The following is a 23632-nucleotide window of genomic DNA, read 5'->3' as shown; positions in this document are numbered from 1 at the left end:
CCCTCCTTTGACCTTGACACTTCAATCCTGAAGAAGTATTTGAAGAGACTAAGGTCTTTAATCTCAAACTGTTGGGCCAAGTATGATTTCAACCTACTTATCTCAACCTTGTGATAGTACCATTACCTCGCCGTATAAACAAGGTGTGGTTAGTCTGACGCTGGGAATATCCATTCCTTAGGATGGCCTGTCCAAATCGCTCAAACCAAGCCTTAGGAGACTATTTGAAACCATAATTTTAGGAGACATACATTACCTTCAACAGAAGGAAACTTGAAACTAGGTGGAGGTTATATGTACACTTCCTCTTTTAGGTCACCATAGAGAAAGGCATTCTTCACATCTAATTGATACAATGGTCAATCTCTATTGGCCGCCACTGGTAAGAAGACTTTTATGGAGTTATGTTTGGCCATAGGTGCAGATGTCTCTTGATATTTAATTCCATACACCTAAATGTACTCTTTGGCCACCAACCGGACCTTATATCTCTCGACAGCACTATCGGATCGTATTTGATTGTGTAGACCCACCTACATCCAACTGGAACTCTCTCCCTAGGAAGATCAACTAGTGTCCAAGTATCATTCTTCTCAAAGGCCCTCATTTCCTCAGACACGGCTTCCTTCCACTTTGGGTCAGACCTGGCTTCCTTCCACTTTGAGTCAAACATGGCCTCAGCAACATTCTTGGGAATAGAAGAAGAGAAAAGAGCAGTAGAAAAGACAATACATGTAGGGGAAATAGCATCATAGGAAACAAACTTGGCTATGGGGATATAAGCTCTCTTTCCCTTTCGAATAGCAATGAGAAGATCTAACTTAGAAGTAGGAGAAGGGATATTACCTGACCGAGGAAGGTGGACTTCAGGATGTGGATCCAAAGAGGACTCTTGGCAGGTTTTCTTTCCTTCTTTTCCCTTTCTTTTGGACAAAACTAACTCCTTTTCATTGCTAGTACCAACACCTAAATGATTATCAATGTTAACCATATCCACTTCTTTGTGTTTCTCAATATCAAGCAGGAATGAGGAGATATGCAAAGGAGGAAGAAAAGGGATGACATCAGTAGCATGTTCACTCCCATTACTCTCCCCCTGAAGAGGATGCTGATGAAAAGCAAAAGGTCTGGATTCAAAGAAGGTGATATCTTTTGAGAGAAGTCTCCTTTTGGAGGAAGGATGGTAATACTTATACCCCTTGGTAAAGGAGGAATATCCAAGGAAACGGCATTTGAGTGCCTTGGGGTCAAGCTTAGTCCGAGCTGATTTATTAATGTGGACATAGCAAACACATCCAAACACCTTAGGAGGAGAAAGTAAGACCTGAGGTGATAAGGTTTCCAAAGGAGATTTAGAACCAAGAAGTTGAGTGAGGCTGCGGTTGATTAAAAAGGTCGCAACAAGAAAGGCATCGGACCAAAACGTCTTAGGGACATGCATGCCAAACAGGAGACTCTTAGTGACTTCCAACAAATGGTGATTTTTTATCTCAACCACCACCATGCTATTAGGGGTATCAACACAAGCAACCTAATGCCATTGTCAATAAAAAACTGTTGTAGCTCCCCATACATATGCTCGCCCCCTTTATCAAAACAAACAATTTGAATGTGAGTACCAAATTGAGTATGAATCAGCTGATAAAAATTTTTAAAGGCTTCATAGACATCACCAAATAGAGAAATGGTGGGGACGGGTCCCCTAACATCAGAATGCACAATATTGAAAGGAACAATGAATCTGGTACCATGATAGGGATAAGATTAAGCGACTATGCTTAGCAAAAATACATGATTCACACTAAAATACATGAGAAGAGAAAGATGTAAACAAATGTGGCAATTGTTTTTTCATAACAAAAGAAGGATGGCCTAAACATTGATGCCAAAGCATCACAAAATCCGTAGTACTACTGTCACTCTGACCACACACACATAGGATTGAGTAGCATGCAAAATAGGTGTGCGGGGCTCAAGAAGGTAGAGTCCTTTCTCCTCACGTCCACTGCCAATAATCCTCTTCGTCACCAAAGCTTGAAAAAGACAATAAGAATGAAAGAAGGTGACATAACAATTCAAGGATTTGGTTAGATGACTTATAGATAATAGATTAGTGGCAAATTTAGGAACATGAAGGACAAAGTCAAGTGAAATTAAAGAAGTGACCTGAACACGATCCTTCCCAGAAACTTAAGGGAACCATTAACAACCCTAACCTTATCCCTGCCAGAGGAAATAGTGTAGGAATCATAATAGTGAGACATATCAATCATGTGATCGGTGGCACCAGAGTCAATGACCCAAGAAGGAGCAGTAGAAGGTGCAGATGTAGAGACCTACAAGGTTGAGGCCAAAGCGTCTATTGTAGGAGCAGGAAAAGAATGGCCAAGTCGAGACATCATCCTGCAAAGCACTGAAATATCCTCTTTAGAAAGGAAGTCAAGATCTGTATATAGTCCAAATGGGAACCTCATAGACTGTCTCAGTTGTTATAGTGTGGGATCTAGCTCCCCCTATCCTGCCGCCACGCATACCCAAGGGATGACCATGAAGCACCCAACATCTCTCTCCAGTGTGCCCCAATTTCCCACAATGATCACATTTAAATCTTTCTCTGTTATCTCCATGAGGTAGCCTTAGGTGATGCAGATCCTAGCCTCCTCGAATTGAAGAAACCACCCTAAAGTTAGCGTATTAGTAGGAGCCTTAGTTTAGTTTAGTTTATTTCCATATTTAGTTTTTATTTTGTGTTTCTAATTGAACCGGGTTAAATTGGTTGCATCCAATTGGTTCAATTGGTCTAATTTAAGTGAAGTGATCCTATTGGCTAAGAGGTTCTTATATCCTATTGGGTAGTAGGGAATCTTCTTTGTTTAAGTAGTTTAAGTTGTTTTTAAGTCATTAAGACTCTATTTTGAGTCTATTTTAGTTTCCTAGTCAGTTTAAGTTAGCTAATAGGTTAAGGATTGGGTTAGGCCATTCCTTTTTAGTGTCTAAGTCTAATTTTGAGTCTTTTATATAAGGTTCTAAGGGGGCCAAGTATTGAACACGAATTTGATTAATAAAAAACTCAGTTTTATGCTTGCTGCCTTTGTTGCTGCCTGTGCTCCATTGTGAGTGTGCCTTGTGAGTAATATCAAGGTGAAGGGATTGGTGGACTCTGATCGACTCCTTGCATTGTGAAGGTCGGGAGGTTCAATTAATCTTCAAACTGGTGCCTTATATCTGCATTACAGTAAGTATCTTGCTGCCCTTTGCTCCCTCTTACACAGACCTAAGCTATTTACCTTCTCCATCACATTCGACCTCCATTAAACCTGCAACACAATTCTGCCCCCTACAGCAGAATTTGAAAACCTCTCCAAATCCTAACCTCTTTACATCATTAGGATCCCCTAAACCTGCCTAGTAAAACCCTATAAGCCCCTTTCCTCAAATCTGCCCCTAAACCCTAGATCTCACAAACAGCCCATTTTCATAAAGCATCCTACCCGAAACCCTAAATTCCCAACCTCATCCAAATCAGTCCAAACTTATACCATTAGACTTATAAAAACCAGCACATCATTACCAAATAAAACCCTAGCTCAACACCCTAACCCTAACCCTAATTCTGCCCTAATTAGCCTAAGCTGCCCCAAACCAGTAGCCCTGTTAAGTGATCCTAGTACCCTGGCTCCTAGTGGGACTTGTCCTATCTAGGGCTACATTAAATTGGTATTAGAGCCATGGATGTATATGGCATTCCAGTTCTGCCACCTCCACCAGATGAACAAGGTTTATTTGCCCTACCCTCAGATGATAGTGATGATGGGGTTGATTACTATGAAGACTTGGGTGAAGATTATGAAGATACCCGAGGAGTATATGTTGTAGCACGTATATTGATGGTTGAAACTGAAGGTGAAGATTGGCGACGTAGCTGCATATTCTATACTCGTATGAAGGCTGGAGAACGCACTGCTCAGATTATTGTTGATAGTAGTAGTGTGTTAATGTGGTTTCAGAAAAATATGTGCAAAAGGCCAACCTAAAGCGTGAAAAGCATCCTCTACCTTACAAGGTTGCTCTGCTGAATGGCAACAAATTAGAGGTAAATGAGAGGTGTTATGTTCCTTTACAACTCCAACACTATGCTGAAGAGGTTTGGTGCGACATCATCCCAATACAAATGACTGATGTATTATTGGGAAGACCCAGGTTATATGACAACGATGTTGCTATTTATGGAAGAAAAAATCAGTATGTGTTTCAACACAAGGGACAACAGATCATTCTAAATCCTCTTAATCTACCCTCCGAGCTGCGCAAACGACAACTTATGCTCACCAACCAGAAGGGGACAGATTGTGAGAGTAAAGTCTTAGCTGTACCACAGAAGAAATTTGAGCAGACCAGCCATGATTCAGGTCTGATCCTAGACGTGGTTACACAACAAGTTGCTGCCCAGCCGGAGGTCAAGTTAGCACAGCTCATCAAGGAGTTATTGTATGATTTTTCTGATGTAGTGTCAAAGGAGCTGCCAAACGAGTTACCCCCACTGAGAAATATTCAACATGCAATTGATTTGGTGCCTGGTTCTATTTTACCAAATTTGCAAGCCTACAGAATGAGTCCTACAGAGCATGATGAGCTCAAGAAGCAAGTCGGAGAGCTGCTCCAACAGGGTTTCATTCAAGAAAGCCTAAGTCCTTTTGCTGATACAACAGGAAATGAAGAGGTGATTTCATGAGACAATGACAAGCAAGTTGCTTTTCTTGAAGAGGTGGGGCTGAATGAGAAGGTTATTAATATTGAAGACCCTATGGAGGTTGAACACATTGACTTTGTGATGCCCCCTTGGTTCTTCAAAGAGAAGTCCCCACAACTTGAAGACCATATTCTCACTATTCTAACCGCAACAGAATGCTGCCAGGGAAGTGTTGAAGCTGCTGCCCACATGTTGCTTCCTCCTCCTCATCACAAGGTTCGTGGACGAGTTTCTTCACACAACCATAGTCCTTGGACTCCCATTCATGATGTCAACAAGCTCAGCCCCATGTTGCCAGAGTATTGCATGGATTTCACCAATTCATCGGAGATGAATGTTTCTAAGTCGGGGAGAGTTGATGCAAATCCTAGCCTCCTCGAATTGAAGAAGCCACCCTAAACTTAGGGTTTTAGTAGGAGCCTTAGTTTAGTTTAGTTTATTTCCATAGTTTTTATTTTGTGTTTCTAATTGAACCGGGTTAAATTGGTTGCATCCAATTGGTTCAATTGGTCTAATTTAAGTGAAGTGATCCTATTGGCTAAGAGGTTTTTATATCCTATTGGCTAGTAGGGAATCTTCTTTATTTAAGTAGTTTAAGTTGTTTTTAAGTAATTAGGATTCTATTTTGAGTCTATTTTAGTTTCCTAGTCAGTTTAAGTTAGCTAATAGGTCAAGGATTGGGTTAGGCCATTCCTTTTTAGTGTCTAAGTCTAATTTTGAGTCTTTTATATAAGGTTCTAAGGGGGGCCAAGTACTGAACACGAATTTGATTAATAAAAAACTCAGCTTTATGCTTGCTGCTTGTGCTCCATTGTGAGTGTGCCTTGTGAGTAATATCAAGGTGAAGGGATTGGTGGACTCCGATAGACTCCTTGCACTGTGAAGGTCGGGAGGTTCAATTAATCTTCAAACTGGTGCCTTATATCTGCATTACAGTAAGTATCTTGCTGCCCTTTGCTCCCTCTTACACAAACCTGAGCTATTTACCTTCTTCCATCACATTCGACCTCCATTAAACCTGCAACACAATTCTGCCCCCTACAGCAAAATTTGAAAACCTCCCCAAACCCTAACCTCTTTACATCATTAGGATCCCCTAAACCTGCATAGTAAAACCCTATAAGCCCCTTTCCTCAAATCTGCCCCTAAACCCTAGATCTCACAAACAGCCCATTTTCATAAAGCATCCTACCCGAAACCCTAGATTCCCAACCTCATCCAAATCAGTCCAAACTTATACCATTAGATGCATAAAAACCTGCACATCATTACCAAATAAAACCCTAGCTCAACACCCTAACCCTAACCCTAATTCTGCCCTAATTAGCCTAAGCTGCCCCAAACCAGTAGCCTTGTTAAGTGATCCTAGTACCCTGGCTCCTAGTGGGACTTGTCCTACCTAGGACTACATTACTAGGCCTCTCCCCCCACTTCGCTAATCTCTGTGAGAACTATAGGCAAGTGCAAATCTCTATAGGGATGGTGCAGTGTCCATGGAAACTTGTTTGGTCTACTCACTCTGTCAATAGCTACACACTTCATCTAAAGATGGAAGAGGTGACCGCTCCAAAATCTACAGTTGAATTGGCACAAATTCTGGGTTAAGCCTGCCAAGTACAATCACAACATGTTTCTTCTAAAGTGTTCTAAAGCTCAAAGTTTTACCCCACTTCTCTTAAAGTCTTCCGTTGTTTAAGAGTGATTCCTTTATGAATATGATGTTCTACCTTGCACGGTCCCAGCCAGGTTTGGCAACATGGGCCCTATCTGACCTGTCCCATTATGGGGTCGTGAAAAATACCCTTTCCATCTCTCTTTAATGTCCTCATCCCTTACAAGTACTCTACCATCATCACTTTTAATACATCTAACTTGATCGAAATCTCTACTCTTCCTTTCTCTCATTTTAGTTATCTTACAGATAGTTTTTTCTCCTTCATTTGTATTTAAACCATCATAAAAATATTCATATTTCTTCGCCCTTGCTTTCCCCACAATCTTCTTAACTTCATTTCTGGCAAATTTATACATTCATAGATTATCTACCTCTTTAGTCCTTTGTCATGTCTTAAAACTAGCTTTCTTAGCCTTAAAGACTGCTTGGACCTCATCATTCCATCACCAAGTCTGCCTAAGGGCATGACGAATACCTTTCGACTCCCCAAGGATCTCTTTAGCAACCTTCTGAAAACAAGTTATCTCATTCCACATCGAATTAGTGTCTCCCTCAAAGTCCTACTTTCCTTGTTTGATCATTTTGTCAGTAAATGCATTCAAAGAATCCCCTTTTAAGCTCCACCATCTTATTTTAGGGCAAATAGGTTCCCCTATCTTATGGTCTTGCATAATGAGACACATATCCAGGACCACCAATCTATGTAGAGTGGTTTGGCTCTCTCCAGGTATAACCTTACAGTTTTTACAAAACAATCTGTCAAACCTCCTTGTTAGGAAGAAATCTATTTGGCTGGTATGATGCCCACTTTTGTAGGTAACTAAATGCTCTTCTCTCTTCTCAAGGAAGGTATTCACAATGGAAAAGTCATATGGTACCGCAAAGTCTAAAACTGAGATCCCCTCCCCATTCCTTAAGACAATACACTAAATAGTTCTGATACTTTTTATCCATCTTATTATGTCTTTCAAGTTTGGAAACAGACTCTTTGCGAAAGCAGGGGTAAGGATGCATACATTATGACCCTTCCTAGACCCCATAATGGGGGGAGCATCGTGCATTGGATACGCCCTTTTTTATTGTTTCTTTCAAGTCCTCAAGACAAGGAAGATGATTCGTCGAGCGCGTGGGAAGGATGGTTTTTACTACTTTGATGGTTGTAGATCCTCTATGGTTGCCTCTGCTACTTCTGGTGGTGTTTCTCCTCTACACTACCATTATTGTTTTGGACACTTTTCATTATCAAAGCTTGTAGAATTCTTCTGCTACTTCTAGTGGTTTTTCTCCTCTACATTGGCAATATTGTTTGGGACATTTTTCATTATCAAAGCTTCAACAAGTGGTTCCCATTTGCAAATTTATTTCTCATCTCGAGTGTGAGACATGTAAATTTGGCAAGCATCATCGCACTACTTTTCCCTCTTGTGATAAAGAGTCCATCTTTGTTCTCTTTTGTCTATTCTGATATTTGGGGATTGTGTCGTATTAGGAGTCGGTCTAATTTTTCTTATTTTGTTACATTTGTAGACAAAACCATTCTTGCATGCCATGGCTATAGTTGTTAAAGGATCAGTTTGAATTTCTGTCTTATCTTTAAACAATTTAATAATGATACAAAAACTTAATTTGGTGTGTTTAAATTTTTTTGTTCAAACAATGCTCTTTAGTATACTCAATGAAAAATTTTCTCTTTTTGTTCTGAGCATGGTATGATACATCAAACTAGTTGTCCATATTCTCCTTAATAGAATGGTGTTGTTGAATGGAAAAACCGCCATTTGTTAGAAGTTTTTCACTCTTTAATGTTTCATATGAATGTACCAATTATTGGGAAGATGCAGTGTTAACTGCTTGCCATCTACTTAACTTAAGTTAGATATATTTGAGGCTATCCGTGGGGGGTTTAGCCTTTTCTTCTCTTTTCAACCAATATACCTCTTTCCCATCACTTCTTCTCCCATCCATCTCCATCTCTCTCTTTTTCTTCTTCTTCTTCTCCTTGCCAGTTTCTCTTATTTTGTCACAGCATTATTAAGTATATCCTTATAAACAGAGGGAAAGGACCTGTCAAGGCATTGTATCTCTTGTGTGATGCCAAGTAATATGCACATACCAATTTGGCATCTAACCAATGACACTATCAAACTCATCTCTCTACAAATGGGATTTGACAGATGAGATTTATTACTGCTTCTTTATGTCCAAATATAGTCCAAAATCCTATAGTTCTGTAATCATTTTATTGTACATATTGCAAGAGAAATTACTGAAGAGAATAAGAGCGCCACCAATAACATTTTGGTCTTTCTAAACTTCCATATCCATTATATAAGTTCTTCCCTTTTTGTTTCTTGAAAATGGAAACGGGAATTTGCAGATTGAGGCTCAAAATATCTCACCTATATTCTGCACGAACAGAAAATCTATGATTGGAGCCAGAATGATTCAATTTCTTCTTCTGAAATGCCACTTTTAGTGGCTGCCCCAACAAATTGAGCTTTGTTGATCGGAGTTCGCATGTCTTGAAATAAGATCCACCTACATCCAAATAATTGGTTGAAATACAAGTATTCCTACCCAGCAGAATCTCAAACTTTGCAGTAAAATATTATCAGGTTTTCGCCAAATATCATATTTATATGCAGTATCAATATGTCATTATTGCTGACTTTTTCGTAGATATGTGCATCATCAGAACATGAAATTCTAAGCAGGGGGAAGTCCTTCAGCTTAAACCAAAGAACAAGATAATTACAGAACCAATAAAGAAGGGGACCCGAAAACACAAAAGTTAAGAATTACAAACTCAAATACCATGAAATTTAAAAATTGCAAGTAAAAATCAGATCTTTACTCGTTCTGACTAGTTGCAGAAAGTAAACGAACAGTATATCCAAACAAATAAAAGATCCAAAGGAAAATTGAGCGATTGTGCAAGTAGAATTCTTAGAGAGTTGCATAGAAATCGAAATACTTGGGAGATCCGAACAAGGGAACGAACAGAGGCATAACAAAGCTTTGAAATTACAGCCCAATTAAGCGTAAATACTTACCAGTAACCGAAATACAAGAAGTCGTCATGGAGATCGAGGGAGTTGCAGAGAGAAGCTTAAAAGGAAATCAGGAGAAAATTTTTTTTTTTTTTTTTGGTAATGGAAATCAGGAGAAATTCAAGTCCCAAGATTAGAATTCTCTTTCAGAAGAAATTCCCTAGTTAGTCTTTCTATAAATCAAACTCCAAAATAGCTCTCTAGAGTCGACGGTTGTCCATTCTCAAGTGGTCCCACCAGGGGTAGGTCCCAATTAATAAATAGGAACACGTGTCAGATCATCCTCATGCCTGCTGTAATAGCACAGCCTTCTTTTTTTTAATCCATGGTACCACAGCCAGTGAGATATAGGTTGGGGTTTAATACAAGGTAACTTTTTTTACTTTCGACGGTAGCAGTGTACTCCTTGGGATGTAAATGGATAATCGGACATATGTATTCATTTAAAGAAATTCAGAAAAAAATCTGAATACTCTAATAAAAATTTGTCCAAAAAGAAATCCAAATACTTAGTAATAAAAAATTAAATAAATAATGATCTTGAGGGTTTTTGAAGATTCAACAAGTTCTAGAATATGAGAAAAAGAAAATCATGATCTAAGAGATATGGATTAAGAGTGAATTGTATCTACTTGAAGAGAAAGGTCCGGGTTACACAAGGCAGAGATGAAAATAGATGGTCAAAAATCTAAATTCGATCCACATCCGAATCCATGTAGAAGTATTTATATTCGGTCAGGGAATATCCAGATCCGATCACATCCGATCCGTTTCCATGCCGAATCCAATCCGTTTGCATCCTCAGTACCACTAGGCTACAATAGGATTGGGTTGGGCCGGGCTTTTTAAAACCCAGTCCAACCCTTAGTTGTCATGGCTAGGCCAAAGCCTAGCTTGGCCCTGGTTCAGGGCCTGAAAAATTCAACCCTGACCCACCCTCAAGGTCGGGCTGGGCCTTAGTTAGTAAATTCGCGTATCATACGTGTATTATACGCGTCCCTATATTTTTAAACGTATAATACTCTCATCCCTGTATTTTCCTGTATTTTTATAAAAAAAACATGTTTTTTAATCAATCGAGTATTATACTCGTATACTACGCATATTATACGTTTTTTTTTTTTTAAAAAAATTACCCAAAAGATTAGAATTTAGGGAAACGATTTCACTTTCCCTTTCGTCCCTTTCGATTTGCGTTGAACATCCAACCGTAGCAGGCAACAGTAGCCGCCCTCCATCTCCAATCATCCTCGCCATCTCCGTTCAACAAAGCGGCACTTAAGTCTTGTACTCTCCTCTTGTTTCTCTGGTCTTTGAACTTTGATGGTGATAGTGAAGCAAATGAATCTGGTGTGATATTGGCGAGAACGGCTCAATCTTTATTCTATTTTATTCTTGTTTTTCTGTCTCTTGTAGCTAATGTGTACAGTGGAGATCCATATCTGGAACTCTCCGTCTTGTCTTGTGTTGGTTAATTAGTGGGAACTCATCCCCCTTCCCAAGAACACATCTGGTTAAAAATATATGGTTATCTCATTGTAGATAGAAAGAAATGTAATGTTAGAAGAATGATTTAATGATAAGGTAATCAACTTGCTCATGTCATTTTCAGACAATCTACATTCATTTCTTGTAGATTATTGATATTTTGGTATATTAAATGATAATTTTAGAGATGTTATATAGCATATTATATTATTGTGTTTATTTTAGTTCATAAAATCATGATATTATTTTGTTTATTAGGTGGTGAATGCATGTTATATAATGAATATATGTCCGTTTTTTTAAAAGTATTATTGCCGTCTATGCCGTATTATATCCGTATTAAACGTGTACCGTATTATTACCGTATGCATTTTATGAAGCCGGATTTTTGAAAAGTATTATTACCGTCTAGTCCGTTTAATTGCCGTACATATCCGTTCCCGTTCAATTGCCGTTCCCGAACTTACTAACTAAGGGCTGGGCTGATCCTATTTGGCCCTGATTATGGGGAGGAGAAGCGATAAATGCATGGGTTAGGCTGGGTCGGGATGAAAATTATCCATTTTAAATAAAATAACATTACAATAAAATTTATTATATCACTTATTATCTTCATATATAATATATAATATAACAAAATGTGTATGATGTCTGAAGTTTACAATATAATAATATATATATATACATACTAGTAAATATGCACGTGCAAATGCACGTGTGACTATATGTGGGTGTAGAGAAGAGATATTAGAGAGGGGAGGGTCGCTTGTGAAGAAAGGGAGTTAAGGAAATAATTGTAAGTATAGTAAGAGCTTTCCATGTATGAAATAGTAACTCAAACATGGTATTCAAAGCCCAGACTTATATTCCAGCAAAATCTTGGAAAATATGGACAGGCCAAGCAAAGGCTTTGGTTTTAGGCTAAAGTTAACCCCAGCGACCAATTAAGAAGGGATAAAATCCCAAAAAATAAATGATAAAAGCCAAATACAGTCCCATTCAACATCAACCTTAGTGGGTGGCTGCAGTTCTTCAACATAAACTCTATTCACATATCATAGTATTAAGGGGAAGCAATATTCAAAAAAATGATTTAGCTGAGATTCTCCTGATTTTGTAGGGTTATGTCTCTCTCTCTTTCTCATCTCATTTCCCATTCCTCACTTTCAATTTTCAGGTTTTACCTTAACCCCATTAAGTTGGGATAAGGTTGAGTTTGTTGTTAAATATTCCAAAAATGAATATCCAAAAAACTATCAGAATCCATTCGGAAGCTAATCTGATGCAATTAGGGATAGTGATATATTCGATCAAGGATTTAGACCCGGTATTGATATCGGCATCGGTCTCTGCCAATATCGATCTGATACAAATCTGAATCAGCCGGTATCAGCCTGGATCGGTCAATTTTATACCTCATTTCATTTAAAATTAAGATTTTTTACGATATTACCCTTGGTCTGATACCGATACCCGATCCAAGATTTGTCAGGTATTGATATCGGCCTCGATCGATGCCGATATGAGCCAGCAAATCCGATACTGATGCCCATACTGATGCCTCAATCCTTGTTAACCCGAATCCTATGCAATCAAATTACAACTCTAATATTTAGACTTATTAAATGCATTGACCCAAATATTATTTCATGCATTAAACTCACAGGAATAAAAAGCTTGTAGGAAATAATAAAGAAGATTTGATTCTGAGTTGAGAAATTCGGGAATTTCAATTATTCACATAGCCTAAGAATTATATACAAAGTTCCAACAGTAATCACAAAGTGCACGTCACTACATAAAATTTAATTCAAACTATTAATGCTCCTCAGTAGGCATTGCAAAGCGACATAAGGGGCATAAATTCTTGTGTTCCAACTACTTGACGATGCATTCACTAGTGAAAATGTGAGCAAGGCAACGGTGTGATGTCGTTTCCTCTAACAAACTCAAGCATGCAAATCATAGAGGTCCCTTTAGATGAAGGAAAAGGCTCTTCTTCTGTATAATCGAATTTCTTAATCTTCAAAGAGAATTATTGAAATTATAAAAGCATATAAAGAAAAATCGAAGTCAATTTCCAGCAATATTCTAGAATAAACTGAAAGAATCAAAACCGAAAACTGAGTATCTAGTTGAAGTTAAACTATATAAACCCAAACCCAAAAACAAGTAAAAGAGACAGAAAAACAAGGGATTAGAGAATTTACATAAAATTTGGTAGAAAATGAGGAGAATCAAAACAAAGCATCAAATACTAAGCATTGAATTAGGACCAAAGCAACTCCAGAACACCAAAAGGATAAGCAATCGAAAGAATACGGTCCCAATTCTCCTATTAGTTAATTTTGTTGTTACTAAAGCAGTTTCCCTTACCCTTCATTAAGTTACCTGCAAAAGAGAGTGAGAACGATGAGATTATATAGAATAATAAATGGAAATTAACCAGAACAACAGAGGACTGAATAGAGGAGCAAATTGTAGGTTTACCTCACACTCACGACCACATTATTGCATCGAGAAAAAAGGAGCAACAATTTGGTGAAAGAACCTTCATAAGTGGTCTTTGAACAATAACACCTACCACCAAATGTTTGTTAGGGACTAAGAAAACCCTGCTAATACTCTTCTTATGTAATAATAGTTGTTAAATCATTCTTTTCCTCTCCTTGATAGCTTGGTGACACCCCCCCCCTCCACACACAAAAAAAATAAATAAAGACAAAAAGAGAGACTCATCCTTTCCACAAACCTCTCCTCCCTAATGGAACGAGAAATGTTTCTTAATCAAATCTCCAATATTTTAACTGTGTATATAGATAGAGGAAGGTATGGAGATATATACCCAAGGCGGCTGAGACAATGGTTGAACTGTGATCAGTGCCAAAGCAATCATATTCGCTCTCTGAGCATTTAGTGAATTTTGACAACCCATTCGTCTAACGCATGGTATACATCTTATCTCTTCACCCCATCAGGATTTTGTGTAGAAAGAATGTGGAATCAAAATGGCAGTAGTAACTTCAAAACTCTAGAAGAGACATGTATTATCGAAAACAAGAGGAGAAAGCAATTTGTTAGGGTGGAGTTGAGAAGCTCATTGAGAGGTACCTGATGACCCACATCCCAGAGTATCTTATCCTGAGGTGCATTGAAGATGTACTGGAGAGACATAGTAAGCTCAACTACTCCAAGGCTTGAACCCAGGTGAACTCCAGTAGTAGAGATGTTGAAGATGACATCAGAATGTAGCTCATCAGCGAGTTGTTTAAGTTCCTGCATCAGCAGATGAGTCTATCTCTAACCATCAAGTCATGTATACAAGTGTTAATGGAGTTAGAAATGAAGCAATTTCATTGTAATAAACAGAGTATAAAGATCCAGGGAATGATAAGTGTCTAAGATTTCATTTTTATTTTAAACTTCAAATTAAGAGTGCGTTTGGTAACGTTCAGAACAGTGTGCTGAACAGTTCTTTTGTTCAAAAAGAACAAAAAAACATGAAAAAGTGTTTGGTTTTACGGTTCATTTTTTCGTTCTTTTAGAACGAACCGGAGGTCTTGAGCATCAAAAGAACGTTCTTTACAGACCATCTCTGAGACGGTCTGCAAAGAACAAAGAACAAGACGCAACGAACAAAGTCACAAAACACGAGTTTTTTTGGAGAAAAAACACAACTCTCACATCTCTCTCACTCTGCTACCACGAATTTGGGAGACGACGAAGGGCTCAATCTGCAACCCTAGGTGAGATCTCTCACTCTCTCTCGCTCTCTCTCCCTCTCTATGTCTCGCATGCTGGTAGCATTGTTTCCCTCTCTCTGTTTCTCTCTCTCTCGCACTGTCTACACTTCTCTCTCACTCTTTCCCTTTCTCTGTCTCTCTCTCCTTCTCATATCCTCTCTCTGTGTCGTTGTTTTGGTTCATTTCCTCTCTCTGTCTCTCTGTCTCTCCCTCTCATACTCTCCCTCTCACCTTCTCTGTGTGGAGATTATAGAAGACTGATCCAAATTTTTTTCGATTTTGTCTCAGGAAGTGGATCTGCACCCTACAACCGAAAACAACAGACGGATCAGCACCCCTTTGCTTCCCATTTGGTCTCAGGTAATTTTATATCTCAGATCTAGTGTAGTCTACTTTTTTTTTCTTTTAAATTTTTTTTCCTGCTGTAACGGATCAGCACCCCTTTGCTTCCCCTTTGCTTCCCATTTTGATGCATTACAATATGGATGACAAATAAAAATGGTTTTGACTTTACAAGTTGGTATGCCTCTAGATGATTCCATGGTAAATTTTGTGAAGTTGGAGTTTTCTGGTTTACTCTCTTCTGTCTTTGATCAGTAAATTCAAGGTGCAGGAATTGCTTGCACTATAGCTTTTCATGGGGAATAGTTTTGTAGATTGAATCATAAGTTGGGACAGTTGGTTGAATAGTTTTGCCACTCATCTTTTGACTTGCATTTTTATTATTTTTGTTATTAATTTGTTAGGATTTCTTTTTCCATTTTTATTGCTATTATTTCTGCTACTGTATTTTTTACAACATGTTCCAGAGACCTGGAGAAATAACATTAAATAAGAAACTATCATTATAACTCCTACAATTGATTCATAATATCATTTATATCAATTCCAGAATTGGTAATTGTCCTGAACATCCTGAAATGTCTAGGAAGCATGTGATGCAGTCATTGCTATTGGATATTTTCTGTCCACAATGGACTAGTTTCCATTGTCTGACCCCTCAAAGAAAGCATAGTCCACAGGGAAGTATTCATTGCATAGAGGCTAAGGAATGGGTAGATATTAACAGTGAAAGGGGCATCATTCTCATTGAGGTACTGAACTATTTCAATTGTATGTTCACGTATGTCTGACCTGAAGTCACCAGCAGAAGGGACTGGCTTTGAAACAAGGGAATTGTAGATATCAGCTTTGAATGGAACAGTTGCTTTGATACGGTTTCCAAGCCCAACCTCATTTAAGGCTTTCTGAACATTCTGCAAGGCAGGCAGGGTGACTAGTGAGAAGGTGCCATTGTATGTCTGGAGGAAGGGTTCATTGCCCACAGCAACATACCTGTAAATTTTAATGGTTTTTGTAGAAAACAAAGAAACCCATCAAGTAGAAAAGGAAAAGGACAAGAAGCTCAAGATAGAATGGATTAAAACGAAGCAGAAGAAGTAGAAAGAAAAAAAAACAGTCTCAAAGAACAATACCGAGAAGGAAGCAACAATATAAAGAGGTAGCAATGGGCTTTTATGCACCACAAGCTACCAAGTGCACTAGGCACTTGTTCACTAAGCAGGGGTTGTTAGTAGGCCAATCCATGGAGTATTTCAGCCTTGAATTTGTGTTAAAATTAGTAAGCTCACATAGGGCTATTCAAAGCGGACAGAAGTTATATAACAAGAAACTCTCAGAAGTCTTAACTATCCCCACTACATAATTTTGGACTTATTAGCGATTACTCCTTGCTTGGCTAGATCATTGGCTATCTCATTTGCTGACTTTGGTTTCTACTGGAATGAGGTATGAGGTATTCTCTTAGGAAGCAATGTGAATGATGAAACAAATAAGGTGGGTATAAACACCAAGGCTAACTAGAGGCTTTCCTTATCCAACCAGTGACTATAGCTGAATCATCTTCCCAAGGGGAGTTCACCTTTACTTGGAGGAGGAGATTGGCGAACTCAATAGCGGATGAGCTTGCTTGTAGGTTTTTTTTTTTTTTTTTGGGGGGGGGGGGTGTTGCTGGTCAGGCACTCATTGAATTTGGGGTCCTATCCTTTGATGTAATCTGTTTTTGTGTCAGATTTTACGCCTCCTGTTGTTGTTATACTCTTCCTTTCTCCTTGTTCTGTTTTTTTTTTGCCAGTTTTACTTTATGTTCTCTTTCTTAACCAACCCATCTATCATGTATTGTTTTTTAAAACATGAACATGGTTCATATTCTTTGTACTTCGTTTGAGTGTTCGGTACATAGCATGATTCAAAGAAACAAGAATTAATAACCGGATTTGGATTAGTAGGTGGTGTTAAAATTTTTTCTTCTTCTTTTTATGGGTACGTGGTAATTATGATGTTTGATCCTAGAAACCTAGATATATCTCCTCGATATATTTGAAAGTTCAGTTCTCTTTCCCTTTCTAATCATTGTTTTGTTTTATAAACAATTAATCATGAAAGTTGCATAGTATATCCAAGACATTAGAATTGACACAGAGCAAAACTGTTGTCTATGACGGGCCGAAAGGTGATGATTTCAAGAGTAATAGGAGCTTTTTTTTGGGGGGGGGGGGGGTAGTGGCAACACTTGTAGTAATGCTGAAATCAGAAGGCCAAAGGTGCAAATCAGAAGTCCATTTATTTATGTTATGAAGCATAGATGTGAGGTTTGGTTTAGAACTATGAAAAAAAATGACTCTTTGTTCTGTACTAACAATCCAATATATCCATGTATTCATCATAACATACCCTTCTGATGCTTGTTTTAAGCTTCTGATTGGCTGGGTATGCATTAGGAGCAGAATCGTAGATCCATACTCAAATCACCTTTATCATTGTCCCATCCTCATGTAATGGAAAACCCAAACTACAGCATAAGCTCCTTCTTTATCAAGAAGAAAATTGTGGTTCCTTCTCTATTACCAACCAACAGTTGCAAGTCACACTGCTTAATGCTCCAATCATCTCTGTAACTGTAATCCAATTGAACTAAAAACCTATATTATCAAACCACTTTATTGAACAAAGGAGTCAGCGAATCCTTCATTAGTCATTAAATTAACCCCAAATTTCAACCATGAGGTCCAAACTCCAAAGTCCAAACCCTCTTAATCTCTTATCTTACCTCCACACTTCTGTATCACAACTTTGAGCTCTGTCTCTGTCTTCAACTCACAGACCCAATTTAGTAATTGGGTCAGGTTCTAGTTGAGCATTTGATCACTGGGTCATTCACTCAGACCTGATTCTCTTGATGTAAACTTATTACTTACAACCTCACTGAACTCATATCTAGTCTCTCAGCAATAGATGCCTGACAACATAACAATGCCATCTGAATGCACATTGCTGTCTCATCATGATTGAACTCGGCAAGCCTAGGGTCCACTAAGTCCAATGCAATTCCTTCTTGGTAGAGCTTCCAGGCCTATGAAATGACGAAACAAAAACTTAGCAGATGGAACAAATTATAGCTCTTCAAGATATATATATATATATATATATATATATATATATATATATGTAATGTACATCAGTGGTTTTAGGCTATTCCTATTTTCAACCAAGAAGCAAGAATCAATAATGTTCAATTCTAAAGGTAGTATCGTATTCTATTCATACTGTTTGTAGTTTATGTAGGTACACCAAAAATGACCACTTCCTGGGTCTCATGCACTATATAAGCTTAATTCTCCCTCCAGTTCCTCTGCTCATTGATCCATATCACAGAATTAGAGTCCATAATCCAGGATGCTTAACTGGACAGATAAATATAGTCATCTGATAGCAAAACCTGTTTCTGGACCATCACCCCCAATCTGGGATGACTAAATGGAACAATATAAGGTAATGCTATACCCAACAGTCATGTAGAGTTAAATTTAAAACCAACTCAGTACAAGTCATGGTACAGCAAGAAAGATTCAATTATGGTAAGTTCTTTCTTGACCTTGTTCATCCAAAGTGGCAGCCATCAATGGAGAGTTTGGATAACATATGCTCCAATAAAGAACATGTTATGGTACAGCAATAAAGATTCAACTATGGTAAGTTCTTTCTTGACCATGTTCATCCCCAGAGGCAGCCATCATTGTATTGAGAGGGTACCATATGCTCCAATAATTGTAAAATAGTTCTTATATATACCATCGATTAAATCTGCAGAAAGTTACTTCATAACTTAGTTATAAATTGTAATACACTTCTTTACCCAAAAAAAAAAAACTGTAATACACTTTATGTAACTTACATAGCTCAAGAGATCTGCCTTTTCTTCACCCAACCTTGAATAGATAGAGGCTGCGATCAAGTAAAGTGCAAATGGTTAATGTTTGATGTGGTTAAGTCCCAGTTAAGATCGACTACTGTTGTGAATGGGTGTATGCAAGGGGGAAGTATGTGAATGGATTATACTATTGTTTAACCTAATATTTGCTAGACAAGTCAATACTTTTCTTTACATTTGTTAACAAGTAAATGGGTGTGCTGCTCAGTATTTACTTGAATCATTTTCCCATCATATTGTTATCTCAATTCATCTGTTGTGTGCTTCTTTGATCTATTGGTGCTTAGAACTTAAAGCCAAATTCATCTGTTGAGTGCTTCTTTCCCTGGTTCATCTTAGCTGCTGCAATATCCTTTTGTCTCCACTGATTGAATATTACTTGATGGGTCTTTAGCTCAAATTGGTAGAGCACTTGGAACATGAGTATGTTCCAAGGGGATGGTGGTTCGAATCCACCAATGCCCTTTTTATTCAAATGTTCATAGCATAGTCAGTTATGGCATTAATCCACATAAAAACCCAATTTTTAAATGCATCTTTGAAATTTGACATATTTTTATAATTGCTTCGGTTATGTTAATGAGATATTTTAGTGTTATGCTAAGGTTGGTAACAGAAAATGATTTTACAAATATTTTTTTGGTATAATTTAGAAGGAAATGGCATTATTGTAATTAAAATCAAATTTCGAAGAACAGGTTTTACCAAACACCATTTTCGTTCTGAACGCGTTCTTGAGACCATTACCAAACGGCCATTTTTTGTCTCAGAACGCCGTTCCAGACCAAGAATGCAAAAAAACGTTTCTAGTCAAGAACGGGCGTTCTTTGTTCAGACCGTTACCAAACGCAACCTAAGTAACCACCCATGGCATGTTAGTTCCACAACAGCTTACTTTATCTAGAAAATACTACTATTTAGTTCGATCTGAAATACATGACTGTAATATGATACTTTAGGCTTTCTGATTAAAAGAAATGTGCTTAAAACATCACCCTGTAAGCAGTTTCAAAATATTGGTAAGATATATAAAAGAAGGTGAAAGAGAACACTGATGTATCAGTATAAAAAAAGGAGATACAAAACAACTACCTCAAATTTTGAGGGCACAACAAAGGAACCTTTGAATCATCAATTTGTTTTCTGATTTTCCACTTTTGTCATAAATAAGTTTAAGTGGAGAGGTCAGCATCAATCCATGGTCCATACTCGAAGCACATTTCTAGTGAAGCCTCTACAAACAATTGAGCTGAAGGTAAACAACCAAAACTATATAATGGGATAACAAAAATTTTAAATAATTAAGGGTAAGGGAAACTGCTTTAGTAACAACAAAATTAACTAACAGGAGAATTGGGACCGTATTCTTTCGATTGCTTATCCTTTTGGTGTTCTGGAGTTGCTTTGGTCCTAATTCAATGGTGAGTATTTGATGCTTTGTTTTGATTCTCCTCATTTTCTACCAAATTTTATGTAAATTCTCTAATCCCTTGTTTTTCTGTCTCTTTTACTTGTTTTTGGGTTTGGGTTTATATAGTTTAACTTCAACTAGATACTCAGTTTTCGGTTTTGATTCCTTCAGTTTATTCTAGAATATTGCTGGAAATTGACTTCGATTTTTCTTTATATGCTTTTATAAGGGGTGCATCTCCTCCACTGAAACCTATATCTGCCAAGTGGTAATCTGATTGGTGCCTAAACTTTGTTGGACTTGTCCCTCATCACTATCCATTCATTGCCCAGCTTCAGCCCAATTGGACTACAACACATGCAAAGAAGGTAGGAAAAATGGGTGTAAAGAGCACATTGATCTCCTTTTGGGAAAATTTGGCCCACTGAAATTACAAGGCAAAGAATCCAATGAATGCATGCTGATCCATCTAATTCAGATGGGCTACTACATTTGTTATGTGACCAATTCAGAGGATATCCTATCTATCCAACAAGGAATTATGAAATACTCTCCTAAGATAAAAATGAGTGCCAATCAAGGACTTTTTGCTCCACTGCAGCAGAGGAAACCTTTCTCCGCATTCTAACACTAAAACTTACAATCAGATTAGCCAAAGAAATTCCAATGATGTCTATTGGTTGCAATGTCAAGTCCTGAAAGTGAACCACTACTAAAGTCGGAAGCCTTCGATCTAGGATCCTCCACACAACTTCCATTAACAATGGCAAACAAGCTGTGTCCCGCAGAGACCTTGAAAAGCTCCTTCAATAAAAAGAAAAACCAATACTTCAGAATTATATGTCAAATCCTAAAACAAGTTAGCTATTATATGCCAAATCGTTACAAGGAAAATACTCTAGCAGCCACTCATATACAAACCCCCAGTTCACTATCTATGTCTCTCGAAACCAACTCTGCTTCCACTTGTTTGGCAATAGCAAAAACAAGTGAGAGTCACGACTCGAGAGACTCAGAGAAGAAGAATAAGAATAAAATAAAAAAAAAGAAGAAGAGTCGAGAGTCTCGAGACGTCTGAAACTCTGAAACTATGAACTGTGAAGTGAGTCTCAGACGAGAGAAGAAGAAGAAGAAAAAAACAGCTTACCGTAGAAGAAGAAGAAAAAAAAACAAAAAAAAAACTATACACATACATACCGTGAAAAAGTCGAAGAGTTTGCAGCCTTGAAGCCTTGAATGAGTCCTTGGTTGTGGACCTGGGGTTCTCGACTTCTCGTGGAACCGTGGAAGAGCCGAAGAGTTGAAGCCTTGAAGGAGATTTGAAACTTTCAGACTTTCACGATTAGATTAGATTAATAGAATATAGGATCTTTCACTTTTTCATCTTTGTTTTTACACTTATAGAAAGAGTTGATCCCATGCATCTCTATATTTTTTTGGGTAGGATCCCATGAATGTCACATTCACTTAAAGAAATTAAGGAGCTTTAGTTGGATTTTCAGGGTTTACTTCAAACGTTGAAGACAAATTGAGCAAACATTGTCAGAGGTTTGATTGGACTGTGTGAAGAAGAAAGAAGGATTGGATGGAAGAAAGGGAGCCGCCATTAACGGTCCTTGTTTTGGTTTCGGGGAGAAGACTTATGAGAGAGAGAGAGAGAGAGAGAGAGAGAGAGAGAGATGGAGATGGTGAGTGGAGATATCTCTGTGGAATAGGATGAGTCAATTTGGAGTTACCAAAAAAAAATTGGGTTTTTTACAATTACCATCCCAAAATCTTTTATATTTACTATTACCCTCCCAAAAACTTTGAAACAATTATTACTCTCCCCTGTTGCATACTTACTAACGAAATGGCCCCCACCGTTACAGACCTGTAACAGTAGAGATTAATCGTGAAAATATGCCGTTGTCACGGATTTTTTAGGACCAAAATGCCTTTTTTCGGATGGTAATTGTAAAAAACTCCAATTGCATCACCACCGTCCCTTCTCCTCATCCTCCTTCTCCTTCTTCTTCTCCTTCTTTTTTGAGTTGCAGAGGCACCAAGCCAGCGTCAACGCCATCGCCTGGGTTCCGCACAGTTCCACGCTGATCCCTTGACCGAATCCTTCACCACTTCCAGGCGACTGGCGTTCTCATCCCCTTCAATACCGACTCTAACACTGTCATCTTCTGCGTATACGTTTTCAAATAGGTTTCGTTCTTGATGGGTTCAGTTTCATGGTCGCATTGCCCACCTGAATTCCACTGTCCACCACTAGAGAGGGAAAAAAAAAACCCCTTTTTAATTTATTTTTAATGGCGAGGATCATGGAATTTATATTTCATTGTTTGCTCAAAGTGTCAAATTTACCTGAAATGTGAGGCAGAATAGCCCCTGAAGAAAACCAGGGTCTTCTTAGGACTTACATTGGCATCAACCCATCTTGCCCAAGTTGTTAAAGCTCTTCGAAATGCCTCGACATCGTTCGATTCGTCATAGATATGGCTACCTTCTTGATAGTAATCCTTTCTGCAAGTTGTGAGTATTTATTTCCTTTTTTTTATTTAATTTGTTTAAAAAACAGAGGTTTCAATTCAGAATACCAAATAAATAAAGAACACAAGGAAAGGATTCTGAAGATATACCCTTTTGAAGTCTTCTCGTGAGTCCACCAGTGTCCCGTGTTGAAGACGATGATATCTGCATTCTTGTATTTATCTAACGATCTCTCAACTATGTCGAGACGAAGTGTTTCCTTCTTTGATCCATTCGTGTCTGGCATTTCCCATTCTTGAACTAGGAAAGGCGATCGGAAGAACTCTACGGAACAGTTGAAATCCTATAAATCAATCCAAATCAGAATATTAACAAGAAATTCTGCAAAATTTAGGGTTGTCAACAGAGTTAAAAAAAAGATGTCTTTTTCAAAGAACTTCTAAAAATGGCTAATATATTCGATAATTAAACCCTAATGCAATGCAAGAAAGATGTCTTTTTCACAGAACTTCTAAAAATGGCTAATATATTCATCATTAAATTAAACCCAAGACCTCTGCCAATGTTCTTGCTTTGTGGCTCCATAGCCTGGAAGTGGTGAAGGATTCGGTCAAAGGAGCAGCATGGAACTGTGCGGAGCCCAGGCGATGGTGTTGACGCTGGCTTGATGCCTCTGCAACTCAAAGAAGAAGGAGAAGAAGAAGGAGACGAAGAGGATGAGGAGAAGGACGGTGGTGATGGGGTGGGAGTTTTTTACAATTACC

The 23632-nt window shown here is 38.1% G+C and overlaps 1 protein-coding gene across 1 annotated transcript; it reads right to left on the bottom strand.

Moving 5' to 3' along the window:
* Nucleotides 1-22498: 22498 nt before the first annotated feature.
* On the bottom strand, nucleotides 22499-23231 carry LOC122665589 (protein trichome birefringence-like). Its single transcript, XM_043861744.1, has 3 exons — nucleotides 23018-23231; nucleotides 22743-22901; nucleotides 22499-22646 (listed from the first exon to the last, which is right to left on the bottom strand). The coding sequence occupies exons 1-3, from the start codon at nucleotides 23152-23154 to the stop codon at nucleotides 22499-22501; spliced, it is 444 nt and encodes a 147-aa protein (XP_043717679.1). The 5' UTR covers nucleotides 23155-23231.
* Nucleotides 23232-23632: the final 401 nt, after the last annotated feature.

The sequence above is a fragment of the Telopea speciosissima genome, chromosome 6 (genome assembly GCF_018873765.1).
Source record: "Telopea speciosissima isolate NSW1024214 ecotype Mountain lineage chromosome 6, Tspe_v1, whole genome shotgun sequence".
NCBI lineage: Eukaryota > Viridiplantae > Streptophyta > Magnoliopsida > Proteales > Proteaceae > Telopea > Telopea speciosissima.
This window is presented reverse-complemented; position numbering and strand designations above follow the sequence as displayed.

Excerpts from the sequence above, each read along its gene's own strand:
- LOC122665589 (XM_043861744.1), bottom strand. The coding sequence starts at position 23,154 with ATGCCAGACACGAATGGATCAAAGAAGGAAACACTTCGTCTCGACATA. Across the intron at positions 22,902-23,017 it reads CACGAGAAGACTTCAAAAGG|AAAGGATTACTATCAAGAAG; the intron begins GTATATCTTCAG and ends CACAACTTGCAG. Across the intron at positions 22,647-22,742 it reads TATTCTGCCTCACATTTCAG|TGGTGGACAGTGGAATTCAG; the intron begins GTAAATTTGACA and ends TTCCCTCTCTAG.